Source organism: Psammomys obesus, unplaced genomic scaffold (assembly GCF_907164565.1).
Source record: "Psammomys obesus unplaced genomic scaffold, mPsaObe1.curated_primary_1811, whole genome shotgun sequence".
NCBI lineage: Eukaryota > Metazoa > Chordata > Mammalia > Rodentia > Muridae > Psammomys > Psammomys obesus.
In genome coordinates this window covers 15259-41960 of record NW_026589817.1, presented here as the reverse complement: position 1 = coordinate 41960, position 26702 = coordinate 15259, and the positions used below count along the sequence as shown (strand labels likewise).

Genomic DNA, 26702 nt, shown 5'->3' with positions numbered 1-26702 from the left:
GAAAAGAAGGATTTACAGGAGAAAGTTAACTATGCAGGACTGAGCTACTCAAGTCATACACATTACCAACCTGGCTTGCTTTATGGCTCAGCCTTAGCCAACTCCTGAGAATCAAGACTATGAAATGTTGCAACTATTGTAACAGCTTTTCACGCTCATGGCCTTGAAGCAAACTACAGCAATTTCTCAAGAAAGCTCTAATTAATGTCATTTCTAGTGAAGACGTGCTTTCTTTCTAGGAATCTAGAGTATGTGGGATCTCAGTCACAGTAGTAGTACTGCCTACACGACAATCTCCAATAAGTACAATGGATACTAGCTTAAACCCAACCGTGTTTCCCAGTAGACAACTTCACAGGTCATCACAATTTCTTGCTAGAAATATACAATTCTGTTGTGAAAATACCAGTAATAACTTATAGTTGGTATCCTCTGGACTCTACTGATATTGCTGTATATACTTTTACTGCAATAAACCATAACCATGATGGTGGTGAATTTCAAGTCCTATAAGTCATGAGGCAGCACTGGAAACCACTGACAAAAGGACACAATGAATACTATTAGGAAGAAACGAAAAAATGAAGGAAGGAGGAATGGAGGGAGGGATGAATGAAGGGATGGAGGGAATGAAGGGCTTAATAAATAAGCATGCAGGCCTTTGGAAAGTAATGTTTAGTGATTAAAGTTATAATTTACTTATGTGTTATAATGTTTTCCTGCTTGCCAATCTGGAAATGGTGGGGGTGAGGGATGGAGTGAGAAAGATATCACCAAAAGGTTTCAAGCCAGGATGTTATTTATATAAACTACTACTATAATATTTGTTGTTCCAGAGTCCAGTCACGATTTAAACACATAAGACTTATCAAAAGGAAATTTCATGGTATAAAGATTCCCCTGAAGAAGCAATTCCTGTGACCACTAAAGCAACAGTTTTAGAGCAATGATATAAGAGATGGACTAGAAAAAAAGTACAGTATGGTGAAACAGCCATGTGACAAAGTTTGATCATCTATATTTAAATAATAGCACAAAACCACCTATAATTTTGGGCACTTGTGACAGTGCACACACACATACACAATTAAAAATAAAAAAATTTTAAAAGACCTTTAGGCTGACATGAAAAAAAAAAAAAAACCTAAGAAGTAACTCAAAGAAATTACATAGTAACAAGACAGCAAAATCACATTCTTTTTCTTCTTTTCTGTTTTTTCAGGACAGTGTTTGTCTATATAGCTTTGGTTGTACTGCAACTTGCTTTGTAGACAAGGTTAGCCTGGAACTCAGTGATTCAGCTGCCTCTTCTTCCCAAGTGCTCAGAATTAAAAGCATGTACCACCACACTCAGCAAATTACAGTGTTATCTTTATAACATCTCTTTATCTGATTTTAGAGATAAAATCAATAACACAATAACTCAGTGATACCTGCCACCAAATCTGACAACCTGAAACATTAATATGACGAAAAGAAAAAACTGATTCCTGCAAATTATCTTCTGACCTTCCCCTATTCCCAACCTACCACCTCCATACAAATAAATATAATTCAAAAATTTAAGAATTCTAATAGCTGAAAATTTAAAAAGATAAAACATAATTAATTATAAATGTGTGCTAATAACATAAAATACATTTAGTGTGTAAAAGAGGACAAGCTATACAAAAGCAAAGTTTATTATTATATTATTTTATTTATCATTATTAGATTATTTATTTTATTATATTTATTGTTATATTATTATATTACTTATTAAGATTAAATTAGTATTAATCCAATAAGATAACTAGAGAGGTTAATTGTAATCCTCACCACAACCACTAAGACAATAACAACAACAAGAAAAAGACATAGTAAAGAGAATCTATTACATGTATACTGGGAAGTAATAGTAATGTGACAATGTGGGTTAGAGTGAGTGTATAGGAAATTTCAACTTATACATTTTATGTAGCTTTTGTCTTTTTTAGATTGGTGAAAACATAGCCTATATTCAAAAACTATTTTTGTTTTTTGCTTTTGTAAATAAGTGTTTGAAGCCATAGACTACAATTTAGAAATTTAAAAATAAATTTTTAAGTAGGTAAATAACTGAGAATATATGTTAGAGAAGGCAAATATGAACAACCACAGTGCAGACAGAAAGTGGGGGGAGGCGCTCAGCTTACAACTGCAACCTTATGAGAGGCTCTGCTCTGAATCATGCAGTAGATAGAAAGGAAAACATGAAGAAAATGAAATCTCTCTAGAAGGAATTCAGAATGTATTAAAATAATAATAATAATAATAATTCTCTACCCTTAGCCCAGTTCTCAAAAAGGAGAGCTTTTAGGAAAAGCTCATGCCTGTGGCTTCACCTCACCTGGACAAGTGCTTTGAGGATATGCTTGCTCCACTGACCATGGCTCTTCTCCTTGTTCCAACAGGGAGATGACTTCAGGCTTAGCAATCTGATTCCCTACACATGGAGGAAAGACATGTGACTTTGGAGACAACGCTTGGGAATTGCCAGAAGGAAAAAAAAAAATCTTCCCTTGCCTCTTTCTCATGTCACTCCTCACTGAGGGAGAATATATATATATATATATATATATATATATATATATATATATATATATATATCCTTCTCCTTCTATATCCTTCTCCTTCTACACTTCATAAGTATTAGGAGTTTCATCCCTGAATCTCAACGTTCATGATTATCTCAGCCCTTCAAAAATATAAATACTTCCTTCACAGAATAACTGAGGATACTGTCAGTTTCCACCTTACCCACACACAGTAGGTGTCCATAGGTCTCCAGCATCACGTCACGGTACAGAGTCCTCTGAACAAGGTCCAGCTGCCCCCATTCTTCTTGGGTGAAGGCCACAGCCACATCTTTGAAAGTCACTGGTTCCTGAAAGAGCATATATGATCCTTTTCAGCCTATGGCAAACCTTTCCAAATTTTCTAGGGATGGAATGAGGTTGACAGCCTTCGAAGAGAGAAGACAGGATATAAATGATGGGCTAGACAGTACCAGGATTTTTCAGGTGTTGTGACTTACTTTAGCACTTTCCAGAGGCAGAGGTAAATGGATCTCTGTGCGTTTGAGGCCAGCGTGGTCTATGTAATGAGTTCTAGAACAGCCTGGCTATGTAGAGAAAGAGAGATCCTGTTTCAAAAAATATTTTTAATAAAAGATTCTAGCTGATACATATCAAGTTTAACTGAGTACCAACCACAGCAAAAATGTGCTCATCAAGAGTCCTGAAAGCTCCAACCTAGAAGGGAATATGCACACACAACATTAATTAAATTATCAAGAGCCAAAAACAGAAACATGGAGTCAGTAAAAGACACAGAGAGGATCTTTAATATGTTTCCCAGTTTATTTCTTATTAGAAACCAATTCTGGTAACAATGGCCAGTACAAAAAGGAATCCCACCTTGACAATGCCCTGTCCTCTCAATACATGAATACACCTGGGACCAGAGTAGAAGGAGGCTACCTGTGGGCCAGAGACCTTGTGTTAGAAAAATCTTTGCTCTAATATGTGGACCTGGGATCTTGAAGATGATCTGGAATCTGCCATCCTTACCATAGGATAAAGTTTCCAGTCACTGGTCATTTCCATCAAAGGGCTGGAACCAAGGATAAGCAGGACGGCTCAGAGCAACTTGGGCTGAGGAATTGGTTACAGCAGTAGTCAAAAACAGTTCAGTTAAAAAATAAAAAAATCCAAGCTGGCTGGAAGGGTAGCATCCACCTGTAATCCCAGTTACTCATCAGGGACTGAAGCAAGAAGAGATGAGTTGAGCTCCCAGGTTCAATATCAGCCTCAGCAACATAGTGCCAAAAATAAATACAGAAACCAGGACAGGCATGGTATAGGTCTATAATTCAGGAACTCGGAACACCAACGCAGAAGGATCAGAGGTTGAAGCCTGCCTGTGCTACCCAGAAAGAAACTGTTTCTAAGCAAACAAAAAATATAAAATCCAAAGGGGGAAAGGGAAAATAGAACCTAGAAAACTAGAGAAGATGAAGACAATGCTAACCTAAGTCTGATTTTTACAATGATTTTATCTTTAGTACTCCTTTTAAGAAAGCAATGTAAAACCGCTGTCTGGGCATCCTGAGTGGAACAGGAGGTGTTACACTTGCAGGGCAGAGTGTATGGGTGGTAGGCCACAAACCCTATAGTCTCTATTCACTTCTTGGCCTCCAAAACCTTTCTATATACAAGGTCCAAATCACTGACTGGAGAATGACTCCCTGGTTCGCTCATCACTGACAAAGAATCAACCCTAAGAAAAAGCTGTTGGACTGGTATGTGTACAATGCAGCAGGTACACATCAGGGTCTTCTGACCCTCTGCCCTCCCTTTAAAGCTTCTAGCTTCTTCTTACCTGGATACTGCTTTTCCCATGGTCCTCCTTTATGTCTGTTTATCACATCTGATAAACAACTTGTCATGTCTGATCTGAGCTACCTACTCTTCAATATACTAACTTTTTTACTTTGCCCAACAGAACTGCATTTATTCTGCCTTCATAAAATGACTGACTTAAAACAAAATCTTGATTCTGTTTCAAAGACTGCCTTATAACCCCAAACTCAACTCCTGCAGACACTCTTGACACATTCAGTTTTACTGTATCCCATCGCTGTTGCTGCTCTATACTGAAGTATCTAGGGACAATGAACATGCAGAGGTGAATGTTATTTTCAGCAAGCTCTTACCAAAATCCCTGCTGCTTTGAGACTGTTAAGCAAGGATGTGGATTTCTGCCTCCACCTTTCCAATACAAAGCACCTAGAAGTGCTAAACATACTATACCCCTTCTCAAAATCCTCTCCAACCTTGGCAACAAGGTCAATTCCATATTTTTGTTGTTACAGATCTTCCCAGACCCATTTCCTTCAAACTTCCTGTTGTTTCTACAGAATGACAGAGAAGTGTAAAAATCTAAGCACAATGAATTTTTGCAGGCAAGCTGAGAAGCCATGCTTACTACCCTGGGGCTTCTAGTCCCTGTCTGTCTCATACTACCTAACTCCTATTGGGTGGAGGAGAAGCATTGCCCAAATAGCTTAAACAAACTTAACAGAGTCAATACACACAACCTAGCAACTATCAACCCTGTAGACCACCACAAATTCACCTCCTCCCCTTTTAAATATGATCAAAAGTGAATATAATATCTAATAAACACAAGACAAATGATATTATTAGAGGATTTTATAAACCCTGACAGTAACAGTGGCCACTGGCAATAACCACCAATAACCACTAAGCCATAGCTGTCAGAAGACTTAAGGTGTATAACAAAGGCATCAGTATAACAATACCTCACACCTGATAATCCACCCTGTCACCTGAAAAATCCAACAACCAAACGCCATATGCTCACTAACAAGATAAAGGCTGGAGCAAAAACTCAACTGGTAAAGAGTTTGTCCAATAAGCATAATGAGATACAATCAATTCCCAGCACCTTCATAAAAAGCTGCAGATAATAGCAGACACTGTCACCCTAGCACTGTGGAGGCAGAGACAGGAAGATCCCTGGAGCTAATTGGCCAGCCAGCCTATCCTATCAGCAAGCCCCAGACAGTGAGAGACACTGTCTCAAAAATAAGATATGTTTTACTCTTACCAAAGCTCCAATGCCTCAGGTGGCTATTCTAACTGTTCGTTGGGATATACAGTTTGGGACTGGGCAAATGTTTGCTTAAATGTTCTATGATGTTTTTATGAGTTCATTACAATGAAGTAATTTTTATTTAAAAAATCAGCAACAAAACAAACACAATGGGATTGGTGAAATGACTCAGTAAAGACTTTTACTACGAAGCCTATGAGCTGAGTTCCTGTCACCTATGTAGTAGAGGAAAAGAACTAACTTCCAAAAGCTCTCTCTACACACACACATACATACACACACGGAGGGACTAAGCACCACTCAAGAACTGCTCTTGCTGAAAATGCCAAATGAATTTACTTAGACCTCTCGTACAACTACCCGTCTACAGAGGACTGAGGAAATAACATTTCGATGACATCAGGAACAGTAAATCAAGAGGTGATCTATTTTCTTCGGATAAAAAGTACAAGCAATGTAAGGTCCTGGTTTTACCAACTATAAGACTGTGACATAGTAGGACAAGTAAAAAATGGAATGTGAGCTGGCCATTAGCTAACTTTTGCTGGACTGAGAAAGGTACTGTTGGTTATGTCCTAAAACAGATACTCAGAAATACTTATAGGTTCTGAGATTTGTTTTTAAAATGTTCCACCTGAACAAAAAAGCTACGCAGAACAAGTCAAAGGCAGAAACTAAAAACTGCTGTTGCTGAAAGTGGTGAACATGAGGATATATGGAAGGCACAACAAGAGCAGAAGGATGTCCAGTCCTAACCTTCAAAATCTGTTACCTTAATGATAGGACTTACATATGTAGCTAAGGTAAAGATGCTGAGACAAGAGTAGTCTGAATTGTCTGAGTGAATCCAATGTAATCAGAAGGTCATCTATGTGAAGAAGGAAGCAGTATAAAGGTCAGAGATGTAATGATGGAAGCATTAGTGAGAATGATTTGTTTTACAGAGAAGAGTAAGGATGCTGCTTAGTGGTAGAGTTCTTGCCTACTGTGCTCTAGACTAAATTCCCAGTACGGCCTTCACTGTGCAGGAAAGGAAAGAAACACGCCACACAATGGGGGTTGGGAGAGAGACTCTCCTGGGGCCTTCATAAGGAACACAGCCCTGCATCCTGGATACTTGGTGGTGGCAGTGTTTTGTTTGGGTTTGCTGGGTTTGTTTTTATTCTTGTTTTACACAGGATCTTAAGTTGCTTGGGCTGGCCTCAAACTCAGTCCTTGAACTCAGTACATACCTGATTGTTAGAAGGACCCTGCTGTTTGAGGTTGCAGTCCTCTCATTCTGAGCTTAGCACTAGATGGAGGGCTTTCGCTCCCCAGCTCCTCCTACTCTCTGTCTAACCTCATGTGGAGAGTGTCTTTAGGCATAGATGCCCCTAGCCATATCTGGTACATGGCCTTTAACACAGTTCCCTGCAAGATCTCCTCTCCCTGTGCCTATAGGATAACTAGGTACTGTGTTCCCGTTCATATGATAGGAGCATGCTGCTTAATGCAAACCAAGCATTCTTGAAGCGCCTACTTCTAAACAATTATGTACACCTATCCTGGGAGCCTCTCACCCACTCCTCAAGGACTATATAGTCTTTGTTCTCCCTGAATAAAGTTGAACTATCTCGCTGAAGTGGTTCCTGGAGGTCATTTCCATCGTGTTCGCTGCCTTCCGAGCCCTGTGTCTTGCCTTCTGCTCCTCCTAACTTCATGGGCTGGTAGCCAACAGCCCGCTAGAGAAGAAGAGAACCACACCTGATGACAGCCTTTAACTTTTTTGTTTTGTTTTGTTTTTCAAGACAGGGTTTCTCTGTGTAAGAGCCTGGCTGTTCTGGAACTAGCTCTGTGGATTAGGCTGGTCTCGACGTCACAGAGATCTGCCTGTCTCTGCCTCCCAAGCGCTGGGATTAAAGGTATATGCCACTACCCCAGCTAGTCTTGAACTCTTGATTTTCCTGCCTCCACTTCCCAAGAGCCAAGGTTAGAGACTTATGGTAGTACTCCCAAATATGCAAACCCATTTTACACTTCTGAGTTCAAAACAAATAAATACAATTGCTCTCAGCACCTAAATTTGTTACTCTGTTACAATAGCAACAAAAAGGTAATCCTCAGTTTATGTTCTATTTTTCTTCTTAGAGATCTTTTTTGTTGTTGTTTGTTTGTTTGTTTGAATTAGGGGGCTTAAGAGATGGCTCAATGATTAAGAGCACTTGCTGCTTTTCCAAAGGATTTTGGTTTAATTCTCGGCCCCCATATGAAGGCTTACAGCTGTCTTTTACTCTAGTACTAGGGAATCCAATGCTCTCCTCCGCCCTGAGAACATCAGCCATACATGTGTTAAAAACACACACACATATATACTGGCAGAACACTTATACACAAAATTTTTAATGAAAGGAAATATCCCATCCAATGAAAAGAATGGACCAGAAGCACCGTGGACTCCCCACATTCCTGCCACAATGCTAACTATTCAAATAGTGGTACACAGTCCCCTTGTCCCACACTTCCAACCCCACACAGTAGGCAGGACTGCAGTAGGATAGGAACCACCTGCAGGAAGACCACAGAAGGGACTGTTCTCTCAGCTTAAATGATACAGCAAAGGGAGCAGAAAAATCAGCCTGAGAACAGTGGGGGCAAAGGCTCGTGCTCAGGAAAACCTGACCCTCCACCCTGTGGGCAGTGCTACCAGCTGCAGTGCATTTAAGACACCTGAGCATAATTCCTACAGGCCCTCTGGGTTCAAGAGTATAGACAGTTCTGGCTTACCAATGAGCTGAAACATCTTCAGTCTGGCACAGAAACAGGAAGGACTGTAGGCTTTGCACTAGGGAAACAACTGAGTAGTTGACCTAAACCCATGAACCCATGGAACCAGTAGCATTAGCAGAAAAGCAGAAAGCAGCAATCAGGAGGGAAAGCTGTGGGGCAGCGACCCAGTATGACCATCAAGAAGTCCTACAAACTTTTCTTGGTGAGAATATATAGAAGGCAGGAACATTTGCCACACAGGTAAACAGGCAACTAGGTGGTCAAGAGGACACAAATCCAGAGAGAAGACTCAGGCAACTTTCAAACAACTGTAAGGTCTCATTATTGTTCTAAGCCTGAAGAGGTTGAATACAAAACATAATAGGATGCTCCAGGAAAAGCGGTTTTCTTTTCTGTTTGTTTGTTTGTTTGTTTGTTTGTTTGTTTTAAGAAAAAAACAGATACAAAGGCTTTGAAGAATAGACAGGATAGAAATCACTTTAGTGAGAGTGGTGCATAGAAAGATTTCTGTGGTAGTGGAAATAGATTCCTGGGCTCCCACCTCTACCAAGAATATGACACTCAGGGAGAAAATCAAATAGTAGTTTATCCAGGAAATCCAATATCTACCAGAAGACTCCAGAAAGAATATAAAGGATAGAACTACTTCTAAAAATAATACATGGTATTTTGAGATGCCAATGCAACCAGCCATAAACAAAGACAAACATTTGGCAAAACATCAATAATCATTTTAGCTGGTGAAATACCACAAGTTAAGAAAAAGATAATTCATATCATCATATATATGCATATGTATGATATGTATTATTCATATCATCATATATATGGTCAGGACCCAGAATGCACATGGAAAAGGTAGTTGCTGGATATCTGAGAGTTAAAGATAAGAAACACATAGCAGGGGCGGGGCAAGATGGCGGCACCGGGAGGACTCTCATTCTGAGGAGCAGCACAGCAGGATTGGCACAGTGACCAGCAATCAGAACTCGCAGCCATAAAACATAAGTGATTGTGTTTCACAGGTGAGAGGATACCCCACAGTGGGGGATTCAATCAGCTTTAACTCACCCGGCTAAACTGCGGAAGAGATCCTGGTTCCACCAGGCGCTTGGTCGCCAGCCCAGAGCTACACGCCAGCATGATCTGGTCACTGTCTCAGACTGAATTGTGGGCCCTGAACATCACAGACTAGATTTTCCAGTCAAGAGATAACCCCACGAAGCAGGAAATCATTGGGACCGACCTTAGGTCACCCAGACATCCTCTGGAAAAGACTCGGGTTCTGCCGGCGCCCCAGGAGCCGGCCCTGAGCCAGAGCCAGGGATCCAGGCGCCTGCACAGAGCCCTGCCTGTGCACCTGATTCGCCGCCTCAGATAGAACTGTGGGCCCCAGGGCAACAGGACACCACAGACTGAGTCTCACTCTCAGGTGCAAACCCACAGGGAGGGAAACGGCTGGTCTGATCTCACAGCATTCAGCCGACACCCCCACCCCGAAAAGGTCTCGGGAAAATTATCCAGTTTAGGCAGACGCCCAGGCTCCCAAAGGACAGAAAGGCGGAGCCACGGGCGGGTGTCTGTGCCTGTGGGTTCTACTCGCCACCCCAGACAGAACAGCAGTCCCCAAAGCAAAGACTGGGTGTCTCTGGAAGGAGGAAACCCCCAGCGGTGGGGGATCATCAGGTCTAAAACTCAGGACACCCAGCACCAAAAGACTTTCTGGATTCACACAGACTCTAGGCTCTAGCTTTCTAATGCAGGCAGGAGCGCTGTGCTCAGCCGCCATTATTGAGTTCCCCTAGGGCACTGGGGCACACAGCTGCATCCTCAGACCTACAAAAGCCAGAGAGCCATTACAGAAACCCTCAGATACTATGCCAAGGATCAACCAGTTATCCCTAGCTAGACTGACAAAACTGTGGGAATCCCTGGTCCTTCAAGAGGGCTGCACCCACAGCGTCTGGACCAGAGCAGTACCTGCAGCCGCCATCCCAGACAGGGACACACAGCTTCTGGTCCAGAGTGAGGCACCCAGCCTCCAGACCAGAGCAGTGCCCCCAGGCACCAACTCAACCTAGGTGCACATTCTCCAGGCCCAGAGCAGAGCACTCAGCTTCTGGCCCAGAGAATTGCTGGGCGCACCTCCCACTTTCCCGGACAGAACTGTGCGCCCCAGGATAACAGACTGAGTTTCCTTGTTGGGAGAAAACCCCACAGCTAGGGAATCAGCAGGTTCTTCAAGAGGACTGTACATGGAAAACTGTAACAGCAGCAGCTCACTAAATTTATAACGAGAAACCCAGCAGTGGGGCAGCTGTCTTGAGAACTTCTATAGGTAAGAGGAGATCCCCCCCTGCCTAACAAAGACCACAGCTACTACTCAGGGCTATACACCTGAGGTGAGCAGTGGCAATTCCTGAGAAACACTGACCATACAGTGACCATAACCAAAAAGCAAAGGAGGACTCCTTCAGGAAAAATCATCTTCCGGCCAAGGGGATTCTCCCTACCTCGACTCCAGGAAGCAAAGAAACTAACAGCCAACACATAAAACAGCCCAATGGGTAGAGGTCAGCGTAAAAGCTCAACCAACAAAAGACAGAGCAATATGGCATCTCCAGAACCCAGCGATCCAAGGGCGAACAGCCCTGGACAACACAGCATAATAGAAAATCAAGAAGATGACCTTAAATCTATGCTGATGAAGAGGTTAAAAGAGGAAAAAAATAAAATACGTAAAGAATTAGAGGAAGATAAAACCAAACAGATCATGGCTATCCGTAAAGAAATGGAAGAAGTTAGAGACAAGCAGATTATGGCCATCCGTGAAGAAATACGGGAAGATGCAGCCAAAGCGTTTGCGGCCTTCAGGGAAGAAATAATTAAATCACTGAAAGAAATAAAAGGAACAGAGTTGAAGGAACTAAAAGAAAAAGAGGAAAATACAAGCAGACAGGTGAAGGAAGTAAACAAGACAACTCAAGACCTGAAGATAGAAGTGGAAAAATTAAACACAAATGGAGGAAATAATGGAGAGGAAGAATTTAGGGAAGAAAACAGGAACTACAGAGGTAAGCATAACCAACAGACTACAAGAGATGGAAGAAAGAATCTCAGGTGTAGAAGATACAGTGGAAGAAATCGATGTATCTGTCAAAGAAAATGTTAAATCCAAAAAATTCCTGACACAGACCGTCCAAGAAGTCCAAGACAATATGAAAAGACAAAACCTAAGAATAATAGGTATAGAGGAAAAAGAAGACTCCCTAATCCAAGGCACAGAAAATATTTTCAACAAAATCATTGAAGAAAATTTCCCCAAGTTAAAGGAGAAGCCAATAAGAATACACGAGGCCTACAGAACACCCAACAAATTTGACCAGAAAAGAAAATCCTCCAGCCACATAATAATCAAAACAGTAAGTATACAGAACAAAGAAAAATACTAAAAGCTGCAAGGGAAAAAGGCCAAGTAACATATAATGGCAAACCCATTAGAATCACACCTGACTTTTCAACAGAAACTATGAAAGCCAGAAGAGCCTGGACAGATATCATGCAGACCCTAAGAGAACACAAATGTCAGCCCAGGCTACTATACCCTGCAAAACTCTCAGGCCTCATAGACGGAGAAAACAAGATATTCAATGACAAAAACAAATTTCAACAATACCTACACACGAATCCAGCATTACAGAACACACTGGAAGGGAAAATACAACCCAAGAAAATTAGCTTCTGTCAAGAAACCACAGAAAAAAAATTAACCTTACTACAGTAAAACAAAAAGCAACCAAGCACACAACCTTATGACCACAGCCAACATCAAAATCAAGGGATCTAGCAGCCACTGGTCATTAATCTCTCTCAACATCAGTGGATTCAACTCTCCAGTAAAAAGACACAGATTAACAGAATGGATACATAAACAAAACCCAGCAATCTGTTGCATACAAGAAACACACCTAAGGCACAAAGATAGACATTACCTGAGGGTAAAAGGTTGGAAGACGACTTTCCAAGCAAATGGACCCAAGAAACAAGCAGGAGTAGCCATTCTAATATCTGATAAAATAGACTTTCAACCAAAATTAATAAAAAGAGATGGGGAAGGACGCTTCATGCTCACCAAGGGAAAATTTCACCATGAAGGCATCACAATCCTGAACATCTATGCTCCAAATACAAGAGCACCCACATTTGTGAAAGAAACATGGATAAAATTTAAACCACATATAGATCCTCACACATTAATAGTGGGAGACTTCAATACCTCACTCTCAACAAAAGACAGGTCAACAAAACAGAAATTAAACAAAGAAACAATATCTCTGACAGAGGTCATGAATCAAATGGACCTCACAGACATTTACAGAACTTTGCACCCAAACACAAAACAATTTACCTTCTTCTCAGCACCTCATGGAACCTTCTCCAAAATAGACCAAATAGTTGGTCAAAAAGCAAGCCTCAACAGATACAAGAAGATTGAAATAATCTCTTGTATCTTGTCTGATCACCATGGAATAAAGCTGGACTTCAACAACAACAGAAATAGCAAAAAGCCTACACACACATGGAAACTGAACAACTTGTTACTAAATGACAGCTGGGACAGGGAAGAAATAAAGAAAGAAATTAAAAGTCTTCCTAGAACTCAATGAAAATGAAGATACAACATACCCAACCTTGTGGGACACAATGAAAGCAGTGCTAAGAGGAAAGTTCATAGCACTAAGTGCCTTCAAGAAGAAATTCGAGACAGCTCATTCAAGCAACTTAATGGCCCATTTAAAAACCCTAGAAAAAGAAGAAGCAGACACACCAAAAAGGAGTAGACGGCTGGAAATAATCAAACTCAGGGCTGAAATCAATCAATTAGAAACAAATAAAACAATTCAAAGAATCAATGAAACCAAGAGCTGGTTCTTTGAGAAAATCAACAAGATCGACAAACCCTTAGCCAAGCTAACTAAAAGGCAGAGAGACACCACCCAAATCAACAAAATCAGAAATGAAAAGGGGGACATAACTACAGACACTGAGGAAATCCAAACAATCATTAGGACTTACTTCAAAAGTCCAAACTCAACAAAATTTGAAAATCTAAATGAAATGAACAATTTTCATCATCGATTTGACTTACCAAAGCTGAATCAGGACCAGGTAAATCAATTAAATAGTCCTATATCCCCCAAAGAAATAGAAGCAGTCATCAAAAGTCTCCCATCCAAAAAAAGCCCAGGACCAGATGGCTTCAGCGCAGAATTCTACCAGACCTTCAAAGAAGAGCTAACTCCAATTCTCTTCAAACTATTCCACAAAATAGAAACAGAAGGAACATTACCAAACTCATTCTATGAAGCTACAGTCACCTTGGTACCTAAACCTCACAAAGACTCAACAAAGAAAGAGAATTTCAGGCCAATCTCCCTTATGAACATTAATGCAAAAATACTTAACAAAATACTTGCAAACCGAATACAAGAACACATCAAAGATATTATCCACTATGACCAAGTAGGCTTCATCCCAGGTATGCAGGGGTGGTTCAATATACGGAAATCCATCAATGTGATCCACCATATTAACAAACTGAAAGAAAAAAACCACATGATAATCTCCCTAGATGCTGAAAAAGCATTTGACAAAATCCAACATCCACTCATGTTTAAAGTATTGGAGAGATCAGGGATACAAGGCACATATCTAAACATAGTAAAGGCGATATACAGCAAGCCTATAGCCAACATCGAACTGAATGGAGAGAAACTTAAAGCAATCCCACTGAAATCAGGGACAAGACAAGGCTGCCCACTCTCTCCATATCTCTTTTACATAGTGCTGGAAGTCCTTGCTAGAGCAATAAGACAGTTGAAGGAGATCAAGGGGATACAGATGGGAAAGGAAGAAGTCAAATTATCACTATTTACAGATGATATGATAGTATACATGAGTGACCCCAAAAACTCTACCAGGGAACTCCTACAGCTGATAAACACCTTCAGCAAAGTGGCCAGATACAAAATTAACTCAAAAAACTCAGTAGCACTCCTGTATACAAAAGACAAAAGGGCTGAGAAAGAAATTAGAAAAACAACAAGCTTCACAATAGCCACAAATGACATAAAGTACCTTGGTGTAACCCTAACCAAAATCAAAGACTTGTATGAAAAAAAATTTCAAGTCTCTGAAGAAAGAATTAGAAGAAGATATGAGAAGATGGAAAGATCTCCCATGCTCATGGCTTGGCAGGATTAACATAGTAAAAATGGCCATCTTACCAAAAGCAATCTACAGATTTAATGCAATTCCCATCAAATTGCCAACACAATTCTTTACAGACCTGGAAAGAAAAATTCTCAACTTCGTATGGAATAACAAGCAACCGAGAATTTCTAAAACAATCCTCTACAATAGAAGATCTTCTGGAGGTATCTCCATCCCTGATCTCAAGCTGTACTATAGAGCAACAGTTATAAAAACTGCATGGTACTGGCACAGAAATAGAATGGTGGATCAATGGATTCGAACAGAAGACCCAGAAATAAACCCACACACTTATGGACACCCGATTTTTGACAAAGATGCCAAAACCATACAATGGAAAAAAGATAACATCTTCAACAAATGGTGCTGGTCCAACTGGATGTCTACATGTAGAAAAATGAAAATAGATCCATACTTACCACCCTGCACAAAACTGAAGTCCAAGTGGATCAAAGACCTCAACATAAAATCAGACACATTAAATCGGCTAGAAAAAAAGGTGGGGAATACCCTAGAACCCATTGGTACAGGAGAAAACTTCCTGAACAGAACACCAACAGCATAGGCTCTAAGAGCAACAATCAATAAATGGGACCTCATGAAACTGAAAAGCTTCTGTAAAGGAAAGGACACCGTCATCAAAACAAAGCGACTGCCTACAGATTGGGAAAGAATCATCACCAAACCTTTATCTGACAGAGGACTCATATCCAGTATATATAAAGAACTAAAGAAGCTGAAAAGCAGCAAACCAAGTAATCCACTTAAAAAATGGGGAACAGAGCTAAACAGAGAACTGTCTGTAGAGGAATATCGAATGGCAGAGAAGCACTTAAAGAAATGCTCAACCTCATTAGCCATTAGGGAAATGCAAATCAAAACAACCCTGAGATTTCACCTTACACCCATCAGAATGGCCAAGATCAAAAACTCAAGGGACAACACATGCTGGAGAGGTTGTGGAGAACGGGGAACCCTTCTCCACTGCTGGTGGGAATGTAAACTTGTACAACCACTCTGGAAATCAATCTGGCGCTTTCTCAGACAACTAGGAATAGCGCTTCCTCAAGATCCAGCCATACCACTCCTAGGCATTTACCCAAAACAGGCTCAAGTACACAAAAAGGACATTTGCTCAACCATGTTTGTAGCAGCTTTATTTGTAATAGCCAGAAGCTGGAAACAGCCCAGATGCCCCTCAACTGAAGAATGGATGCAGAAACTGTGGTACATCGATACAATGGACTATTACTCAGCAATGAAAAATAAGGAAATCATGAAATTTGCAGGTAAATGGTGGGACCTGGAAAGGATCATCCTGAGTGTGTTGTCCCAGAAGCAAAAAGACACACACGGTATATCCTCACTCATATAAACATACAACATAGAATAAACCCACTAAAACCTGTACATCTAAACAAACTAAGCAAAAGAGAGGACCCTAACTAAAAATGCTCAATCTCCATCCTGAAAGGCAAAGAGGATGGACATCAGAAGAAAAAGAAAACAGGAAACAACCTAGGAACCTGCCACAGAGAGCCCCTGAAAGCCTCTGCTGTGCAGACTGTCAAAGCAGATGCTGAGCCTGATGGCCAACTGATGGGCAGAGTGAATGGAATTTTATGTAACAAGTGGGAAATAGTAAGAGCTGGAGAGGACAGGAACTCCACAAGGAGAGCAACAGAACAAGAAAATTTGAACACAGGGAACTTCCCAGAGACTCATACTCCAACCAAGGACTATCTGTGGAGATAACCTAGAACCCTGACAATGCATCCACTTCTGATGAGAACTGATAGACTAAGATCAGAAAGAAGGAGAGGAGGACCTCCCCTATCAGTGGACTTGGGGAGGGGCATGCATGCAGAACGGAGGGAGGGTGGGACCGGGAGGGGAGGAGAAAGGGGCTTATGGGGAGATACAAAATGAATAAAGTATAATTAATAAAAGTTAAAAAAAAAGAAACACATAGCAAAAAAACTACCCAGCTTCACTAAATCAAATAGTTTTTTAATTTGAATCAAATATATTCATGTGAATCAAATTCATTCAAACTAAAGTAATGTAATGCACTTTTTTGACCTTGCAATTTAAAAGCAAGTGATGTTCCATAGTAATGGGGACAGGGACTGTCTCTGGCAGGAACTGATTGGCCTGCTCTTTGATCACCTCCCCCTGAGGCAGGGAGCAGCCTTACCAGGCTGCAGAGGAAGACAATGCAGCCACTCCTGATGAGACCTGATAGACTAGGATCAGAGGGAAGGGGAGGAGGACCTCCCTTATCAGTGGACTGGGGGAGGGGCACAGGCAGAGAAGAGAGAGAGAGGGTAGGATTGGGTGGGGGCTACAGCTGGAATCAAAATGAATAAATTGCAATAATAAAAGATTATATTAAAAAAAGAAAATGGGTATTTTCTCCTAAAATGAACTGAACAGTGGTTTCAGCCTTTGGACACATAAGCTTTGTGTACAAGTTTCATATGTACACAAAGGAAGTAACAAGAACACTTGCACAGCTTTAGCTGAAATAGCAGTGATAACAGGGGTAGAGGATTTAGACACCCATCCATAAAAGGAGGGGTAGGATGCAATTTGCTGAAGGTAATGAATGCCTGGTGGTACAGAAAGAACAAACCTGACCTGTTTATGTCTATCAATGAAAGCAAACTTCCAAACTTATCAAAGTAGGCTTTTTTAAAACTATATGTAGAGCTGAAGAGATGACTCAAGGGTTAAAAGGACTGGTCGCTGTTGCATATTACCTGGTTTCAGTTCCCAACACCCACATGGCAGCTCACAACCAAATGTAACTCTAGTCTTAGAAAATCCACTGTCCTCTTCTGACCTCCACAAGCGTTGTATGCACATGGTGCATAGACAAGCATGCACACACAACATAAAAAGTAAAAATTAAAAAATTTTTGAAAGCTACTTGTAGTATTGGTTAAGAGATTGGATTGCCAATATATTCTACATATAAAAATAGACTCTGTATATAAGGAAACCATCCAAGTTCAGTTGCTCTGACAGATTGAAGACTATGCAAAGACTGAAGCAAATACAGTAAAACAATAACTATTGGGTTTTGTCAGGAAAGGGCTTTTTCCCCCATTTGTTTCTTAAGATAGGGTGTCTCTATGTATCACTGGCTGGCCTGAAGCTTAATATACAAGGCAGGCTGGCCTCAAACTCAGAGATCTATCTCTGCCTCTCTGGTCCTGTTAAAGTTAAGGCATGTGCTACCACACTTGTCAGTAATAGCTGTGTATTCAGAGATGGGATTTTAATTACTCTTTACACATTTCTGTAATTATAGGAAAAAAATATCAAACTAGGCCTGTAAAGACAGTGAGTCCTTCAGATGAAAACACCAAAATCATAGGTCTCATCTCAGAGAGAAGACTCATTAAACATTTGCAGTCTAAAACTTCAAATGAAAATGAAAAACACAGCAGCTGAAAGTGATACTAGAAGGTAATAGGCAGCAGTTTCCATGGCACCTCATCACTAAGAGCAGAGAGTTCAGCACTACCTGGGGCACTGGGTGAGACTGCAGAACACAGGTAATTCCAGTCACATGGTGGGATGACTGCAGAGATGTCATACTCAAATTCTTGTAAACGTTCTTGCATGTATTACTTTATATTTACCTCGTGCTTTGACCTAGGCATTCTAAAGCATGTTTACACACTAGCCACACATTTAAACCACTCACCTAAGGTGGATGAACTCAGTCATAGCTGTCTGCCTAGTAAGGCTGCTAATTATCTACAGATTCCTTCGTGGACTCTGTGCCATTCCTAAAGATTTTCATTACTAGTGCTTTATGTACTGTTTGGGGTTGTTTTATAATTTTCACATATTACTGTTGTGTGTGATGTGGCACATGTGTCATGGCACACTTGTGGAGTCAGTTCTCTCCCTCCATCAAGAATTGTTGGTTGGCAAACATTCCGCCTGCTGAGTCATCTCACCAGCCAGTGTTTTGTTTGGTGGTTGTGGTCGTTGTTTTTAAGGGACTAATTAATTATTTCTGCTTATGCATGTGTATCTGTGTGACTGTATGTGAATGTTTATGTGTGCAGGTGCCAGCCAAATCCAGAGCACACTGTCAGATCTTCTGAAGCCGGAGTCATATGTAGTTGTGAACCACCTAGCATCAATGCTAGGAACCAAAATTGGAACTCTGAACAGCAATAACTGCTCTTAAGCACAAAATCATCTCTCCAGCCACCCAGTTTGTTTGTTTGTTTGTTTTTAAGACAGGGTTTCAGACTCATGGTTCTCCAGCCTTAGCATCCAAAGTACTAGGATTTCAGGCATGCACTACAATACCTGGCTATTATTAGCATTTGAACACAAGCTCTTTGCAGAAAAGTGTAAACCTTCACACCTGATGAATAATGACTACACACCACTCATGTTTGCCAAGCATTAACATTTGTCATGCAGAAATTCTTGGTGAATTATTACAGAGAACATTTCCATATTAGGATCGGCTCCTTGGTATTTTTAAGCAAACTGGAATATTATCATTAATACTGTTTCCCCTAGTCCTTGAAAGAACAGGATCCAGGGTCATGCTAGACATGTTTCAAAGAATTCAGTTGAGATGGCACCTCTTGATTTTTCCACTAAGTGAATGCTTTATTTCAATAATTACTTAACTTGGAGAGAGCCATACAGAAACAACAGGCATAATGTCTTCCTCATAATTTTGCTTAATTAAGAAGTCATAGCTGGCTGTGGTGAGGAATGCTTTTAACCCAGTACTTGGGAGGCAGAAGGAAGTAGACCTCTTCTGAGTTCAATGTTAGTTCAATAGCAAGTTCCAGGTGAACCAAGACTATAAAGCAAGACCCAATCTCAAAAAAAAAAAAATTCAAAACTCAAGCCCAAGTTTCCAGCAGAGAAAATTCACAGTAATGATCTGGCAAGAGAGCCATAAGGATGGTCTCAGAAATCACAACTCTTCAGACATTGGGAAGTGTTGTTATTTTAACTGTTTTATTTTTCCAGCAATAACTAGTCATTTTCAGAAACTCACGTAATTTAACCATTGAGTACAACACGGTAATTAATCAGGCTTCTTCATAGCATTTGATCATAGCTAACTTCTGTCCTCGAGACTGACTGGGCACCCAGCTGGCTTTCCTAGCCTATCTTCACTGCTGGTGATTTTGTTGAAGGAAGTGAAAATGATGTCCACACTGTGACAGCAGGGAGGGAGCCTTGGCCAGATAACCAGCACCTGCATCTCTGCCAGACCTCTCTGCTTCTCAGGACAGCAGCACCGCCGTGTGGTAACCACACTCTCAGTGCAGTTCACCTGCTAGCTTTGAAACTGTAAAAGGCTTTTTTTTTTTTTTTTAATTTGAGGGAAGGAAGTTAAATAAAGGTGTTATTTTAAGACATTTTATATTTCACTATCTCACGTTATCTTGCTTTCCTGCTTCATCATTTTAACTTACAAGGAAAAGACCTAGAACTTCAAACTACTTTTTCCTACCTTTCACAGCAAGGAGAAAGCAGAATAAATGTAAATTTGATTAATTTTTTTTAAAGTTAAAACTTTTTAAAATTCTATTTGGAAGCCAGGCATGTTGGCACATGCTGGTAATCCCAGCACTCAGGGATGGAGAGGAAGATGGATCTCTATGAGTTCAAGGCCAGCCTGGTCTACAAAGCAATCCAGTACAGCCAAGGCTACACAGAGAAACCCTGTCTTGAAAAAAACAAACAAAATTCTATTTGGAAACATCAAGATTTACAAAACTACAGAGAGAGAGAAAAAAACAAATAATTGAGCCTGTGTCACGAAAAGACTCTAGAGCAGGTGTTCTTAACCTTCCTAATGCTGTGACCCTTTAGGACAGTTCCTCATGTTGCGGTGACCCCAAACATAAAATTATTTTTGTTGTTACTTTATAACTGTAATGTTACTATATTATTAATCATAATGTAAATATCTCATATTTTGTGTAATTGTAACGTAAATATTATGTGAAAGAGTCATTCAACCCCCAAATGGGTCACGGCCCACACTGAGACCCACTGCTCCACAGCACTCTAAAATATGAGCTCACCCACGGAGGCTGGCAAAACGGCTTAGCAGCTAGACACTCTTCTTTCATCAGGTCCCTAGCACTCAAGTTTGGCAGCCCACAAATACCTTTAACTCCATCTACAAAGGACCCAGAACCCTCTCCTGGTTTTCTTGGGTACCTGGATGTAGACACACACACATACACACAAACACAATAAATTTAAGTGCCTAAAAAGATGGCTGACCTACCCGTACAGACATACATGTAGGCAAAAAACCATACACAGAAATGAAAAAAACCTTAGTCTTCTAAAGGGACTGGTAAGATGGCGCTTGCTGCCAAGCCTGACAACCTGGATTTAATCTCTGGGACCCACATGATGAAAGAAGACAATCAACTCTTCAAAACTGTCCTCAGATTCCCCCTCCCAACACTCACACCTCCACACATGCACCCACACACAAACAAATTAATTTTTAAAGTTTTTTAAATTAATAACCCTTAAAATATGTCAAGTGAAAGAAGCCAGATTCAAAATGTACTATGTTATGATTCTATTTAAATTAAAGATCAGTGGTTGACAGGGACTGAAAGTAGGGAGAAAGGCAGTGACTGCTAATGAATAGAAGATTTCTTCTTCAGTGACAAAAAATGTTCTAGAATTAGAGGTTAGAAGCACTATTCTGTGACTACATTAAAAACCAATGAACTGTATAACTTAAATTTAAGGGTCAACATTCTAGCATATAGCTATTATCTCAATAAAGCTATTATATTTTTTAAAAGGAAAAAAGAAGACAAGTGGCTCCCTCTGATGGCAAACCCAGAAGAGAGGGGAACGCAGTGACACTACTCCCACCCAACATCCCTCTCCTCTCTCGGAGGAGCTACCTGGGTGCTCTCACTGTCCTGAAGCTGCTGCAGGGCTCCCCTGTATCTCTCTGATTTTACTCTCCTCTCTAGTTTTCAGACCCTGATCAGACTGAAGCCTCTGACACCAGCCTGCCTCTCACAGCCTCTCCACACACACCTTTCCAGCCACATTCCGGATCATGGTGGCTCCTAATGGCAACAATTCTGAGGTTCCTAACTCTGCCACAGGCATGCAGGCTCACCTGAGTTCTTCCCAGCCTCTCCTACCTAAAATAAGTCCGTATGCAGACACCAGGCATACAGCACACCCCAGCTCTCAAAACTACACGTGCAGCTACCCTTGCTTACCAGATGTGCCCATCTGATACCTTCCTTTAATCACTTGGCTTATTCTCGGTAACCTCCCCCTCCACAATCCTATATCCCTTCTGACCTCTATGCAGACTGTCTCATCTCCCAAGGCATCAGTGGACTGAGCTGCAATATAGCTTATAGTTTCCCTCCATGTCTCAGGGTTCCTGTGTCCTAGAAAGCATGTGTAGCCCCAAGGTAGCTATGAAGTGTCATCACCTGAGTGAAACACCTTAAAAAGTGGCCTGTTGGGTCCTCCAGGTAAAAGCTCACATCTGTTCTTGTTCTCATAGCAAGCACAGAGTGTACTGCCCAGCATCAGCCTAAATCTGATTCTGAACACAGAAGTAAAAAACTAGTGGGGGAAGGAGTAGGAGCTACAGACAAATGACCATTATTCACCTCTCTCAAAACAATTGCTGGCACATGTGTCTCAGCTCTGTGGACAGGCGGGATGACAGCAAGGCTTTGTATCATGGAGAATTGACTAGCTTCCCCTACCTGCATTCAGGAATCCCTAACTGGCTGACTCTTCAACCTATGTTCTTGCTGCTGTAAATTATGGAACCTTATCAATTAGGGTGGCGAAGGAAAACCTACTCATCCTCTGGGAAGACAGTGACCGTTCAAGAAAAAGCAGAAGTTCCATCTCACCTGGACTTGAGCTGTTGGAAGAACAGCTGTCCTTCTTCCCTCCTCCTCAGGGCTTCCCTGTATGGACCATGCTGCAACCTGAGGGCACAGGGCTAAGAAAGGAAAAAGACATCATAGAGGCACCTCTTCCCGCCAGAATTCCATCATTTACCCTATGGAAATGAGAAGGGCTAATCCTTGTCCCTGCTGCTACCATCAGGGGTAAGGAAGAAAGCCACTTCTTCACCCCAAAGATAAAGGAAATGGGAATCAGAGAAATAACATGTGAATCCTCACCAACCTATGCCATGAGGCACCATCTCTGTGAAGCACTTTTCACAGCCTTTCTAGGTCTCAGCCCTCAATATTTAGACATCAATTCTGCTGTTATCTGTCCTAAAGACATCATCATCACTTTACCCCTACAGACAATTTTCTGACCCCTTTTTATTCCAACTCCCTGGTGACAGCTGGACTACAAGCTCCTCTTTTAAAGAACCACTGTTCACCAGCTCTGACCCCAACTATGGCAGATGACTAATGGAAGAGGACATTCCACGGCAGCCAACACAGTTGACGGTACATGTTCTTCACTCACCCCAGGAGGCAGAGGGACCAGCAGCTGCCATCTCCCAAGACTGGTCCATGAGGGGACCTGCAGAGAAACAACAGATTATGACTGACACAAACCCAGGGATTACAGGTAACACAAGAAAAAAGGAACATGACAGAGCCCTCTACAGAGTCCAAAGGCATATTAAAAAAAAAAAAAATCCAACATAACCTGGATCTCTATAGGAAATGCACTTGTAGAATATGATTTAACAACAAGGCAACTAAAAACAGAACCCTCTGAAGGCTGGCATTGGGGCACTCCAGAGGCAGAGGCAGTTTCAAGGCCAGCCTAGTCTACAGAGCAAGTCCAGGACAGCCAAGGCAACACAGAAAAACCTGTCTCAAAAATCTAAACAAACAGAACCCTTTGCATAAGTGTCTGATAAGGTGCAACCTCACGTATTTTTATATAAGTAGGTTACTGCTTTGATGTCTATGGTGATAACAACTCAAAGATAAAACATATCATTATTAACACTGCTTTTAAAATACAGATTAACGTTATGTATTATACAATAATAAAGTGAAAAACACCGGAGAAATAAAAATGTTTTGATTGTATGTACTGTATGACTCTTTTCTAAAGAGTCCTATAAATTACTCGAGTATCTCATAGAGGCCCTTTTCAGAAGCTGACCATCAAATATACAAGATTTATGCTGTCTTTTATGAATAAAATTCCCCTTAACCACTAATTAGTTCTAATTTTATACCAAGACAGCTAGACCTCCTATTAGCTCCCAAAGCCAGTAGCACCTTCTCAGCCCTAACCTACAGGAACAGTAAGTCTTCTGTAGGGAAGGTGCAGAAAAATCAAGACTTGGACTCACCCCAGGAGGGCCATCCGTTGATGGCTGCCATCCCTGAGGATTAGTTGACCAGGGTCCTGCCCAGGAGCACTGCAATTACCAACCTAGAGACAAAGTGGGAAAAAAAAAAAAAAAGACATACTTGGTTCTTTCTCACAAAAGATCCAGGGAGAACAAAAAGAACACATCTACAAAGGTAACAAAAGACCACTAAGAAGCAAGATTTAAAAAAAAAAAAAAAAAAAAAAAAAACTTATTTACATTTCAAACACAAACAGCTGAGTCAGGGACATGAGCATGCAAGAGGACCTGTTACATACTCATATGTATATACAGGAGGATCCCTGGGGATTTCTGGCCAGTCCACAGAGTGGAATTAGAGGGTCCAGGTTCAGTAAGAGACCCTGTCTCAAAGGCAAGATGGAAAGCAACTGAAGAAGACACCCAACACCAACCTCACAGTCGACATAGACATAGCACAAGAAAAAGAAAAATGACAGAACTGGAGCAAAATGAGTATACAGCACTCATGTTTGCCAAGCATAACATTGGTCATGCAGTTCTTGGTGAATAATTACAAAGCGCATTTCCATATTTAAAAAGACTGGTTATTCTTGGTAGAGGGGGTTGTACAGCTGCACAGTTTATACAACAAATCGACTGAATCCACATTTAACGATAAAAATGTGATCGTTATACAAATGTTAAAGCCAAACAACAACAGAAGCCACCTGCAAGATCTTCCAGAATCAAGCCCATCGGTCCCCTCCTTGCAGCCTCACTAGAGGCAAAAGTGCCGTCAGACCCCACAAATGCACGGATTCCAGGTCTTTGTGTGAGACCGGTAACTTCTCAGAGTGATGGAGAGATGTCGGGTACTAAGCATTGGCACACTCACTGAGACTCAGACACCCCAGGATTTGAACCAAAACACAGGGCAAGCAAGTTACAAGAATCCTCTCACTCCCTCTCCCCTTCCCTCCTTCCCCCCTCCTCCCTGCCTCTCTCCCTCCCTCTCTCTCCCTCTCTCTCTCTCTCTCTCTCTCTCTCTACGCACACTCACACGCACACAACACACCACACACACCTCCCTGTCGCTTCAAGTTTAAAAGAACCCTGGGCCTTCCCAAATAAGGCCCTGTGCGGAAGGGGTAAGAGCCTCCGGGTCACTCCAGGAGCTGGTTTCAGCAAGCTGCCCGCCCTACCTGGCTCGTAGCCCCCCGACCCTGCGCGGCAGGCTTAGCTGGCTCGGGGCTGCTGCACTGAGCGTCTGGCTTCGGTCCTGCACACAGACAAGATTCCACTGGTCTACTCGGCCCAGTCCGGCCGGCCTTTCCGAGAATGAAGAAACCGCGCACCCAGACCCGGGGTGCAGGAGGGTTGAGGGCAACGGGGGCACCAAGTCGACAAGAAAAGAGAAGGAGCCCGACGCACCCCGGCACTGAACAAGCCCTGACTGCAGGCGCCGCTTCTCACTGACCATTCCCACGACCTGCCAGTCTCTCCGCAACAGCGACATTGGAAGCCCTTCTGTCTGGAATAAGGCCTTACCTCCGCTGTGGACAATGGCGGCCGCCCCCCCCCCCCCTCCCCCGAGTCGATCAGGGCGCAATGCAAGGACTACTGGGAGTTGTAGTTTCAAGGAGGCGCACTTCCTGCTTCTACCGGAAGCCAAACAAGGCCGGGATATTTGGTTCTCTCTTTTTCCACTAGGATAGATTGGGAGGGCAGGAACCTCACTTTACATCTCAGTAAAATGTCAGCTCAGGGCACCCACTTTCGAAGTCAGAGCTTGATGAGGGTAAATGATCTCTCAGAAGCACTTGCTTCAACCTTGACAAGATTTAGAATGTGGTTGTTATTATACCTACTTATTTTTAGATGAAGAACCTAATTCTGAGTGTCCCCTTACCTATAAAGCCCCACTTCTGAGAACATCAGGATTGTCCCCCAAATCTCTTTCAAGATGGGAAAGCCAAGTCTAGGATATCAAGTTATTTTGTGGTATTTCCCTGAGTCAGCGTTTATTGAACAGTGGTTGAGAATAGAACAGAAAAGAGCCAAAGAAACCTCTGCCAAGTCAGACCAGTTTATGACCAGTGAGGTTGCATAGTTTAGGGAGGGCAAGACCACTTTCAAGAAATGCAAGTAAAACTAGTCAGGCATACACTAGCAACACATAGTTATGGATCACAGAGAAGCAAAGGTGGCCCCAGAAAACATATTAACCAATAGAAGCTGTGTGAGTAAGTTTTCGGAATTAAGAGAGAGGATGGAAAAACTGAAGAGCAACTTATGAGATACATGGCTTAAATGTAGGATTAAAGAGTGTCAAAGATTTGCAGGAAGAGGAAATGGTTTTGAGTTTCTAATCCTCCTGCCTTCAACTCCTGAGTGCAGAGGTTACAGGTACTACCACCTTTCTGCATTGCTGGGGATCCAGCTCAAGGCTTTGTTCATGTTGGGCAGGCACTCTACCAACTGAACTGCAACCCTACCCTAGAAATCTGGCTTCTTTGTTGTGAGTTAGAGGGAACCACTGAAAAGTTTAGGTGAGAAAATGATGACTGTGTGTGTGTGTGTGTGTGTGTGTGTGTGTGTGTGTCTTTAATTACTTAGCTAGTTAGTTAAGTTAGTTAGTTAGTTAGTTAGTTAGTTAGTTAGTTAGTTAGTTAGT

General features: G+C 41.6%; 1 protein-coding gene across 4 annotated transcripts in view; it reads right to left on the bottom strand.

Moving 5' to 3' along the window:
- Nucleotides 1-25608, bottom strand: part of Znf606 (zinc finger protein 606) — a 29815-nt gene extending 4207 nt beyond the window's left edge. Inside the window, exons 1-9 of one of the 4 annotated variants that reach the window (XM_055605445.1) lie at nucleotides 25577-25597; nucleotides 25231-25307; nucleotides 24047-24129; nucleotides 23200-23256; nucleotides 22623-22714; nucleotides 3231-3272; nucleotides 3056-3142; nucleotides 2779-2905; nucleotides 2369-2464 (exon numbers count right to left, since the gene is read on the bottom strand). In XM_055605445.1, the coding sequence (XP_055461420.1) occupies nucleotides 2369-2464; nucleotides 2779-2905; nucleotides 3056-3142; nucleotides 3231-3272; nucleotides 22623-22714; nucleotides 23200-23256; nucleotides 24047-24077 (532 nt within the window). In that variant the 5' untranslated portion in view covers nucleotides 24078-24129; nucleotides 25231-25307; nucleotides 25577-25597. Of the gene's footprint in view, nucleotides 1-2368; nucleotides 2465-2778; nucleotides 2906-3055; nucleotides 3143-3230; nucleotides 3273-22622; nucleotides 22715-23199; nucleotides 23257-24046; nucleotides 24130-25230; nucleotides 25536-25576 lie in introns of those variants that run through there. The other 3 variants (XM_055605446.1, XM_055605444.1, XM_055605447.1) reach the window with 3 other exon arrangements.
- Between the last annotated feature and the right edge of the window lie 1094 nt (nucleotides 25609-26702).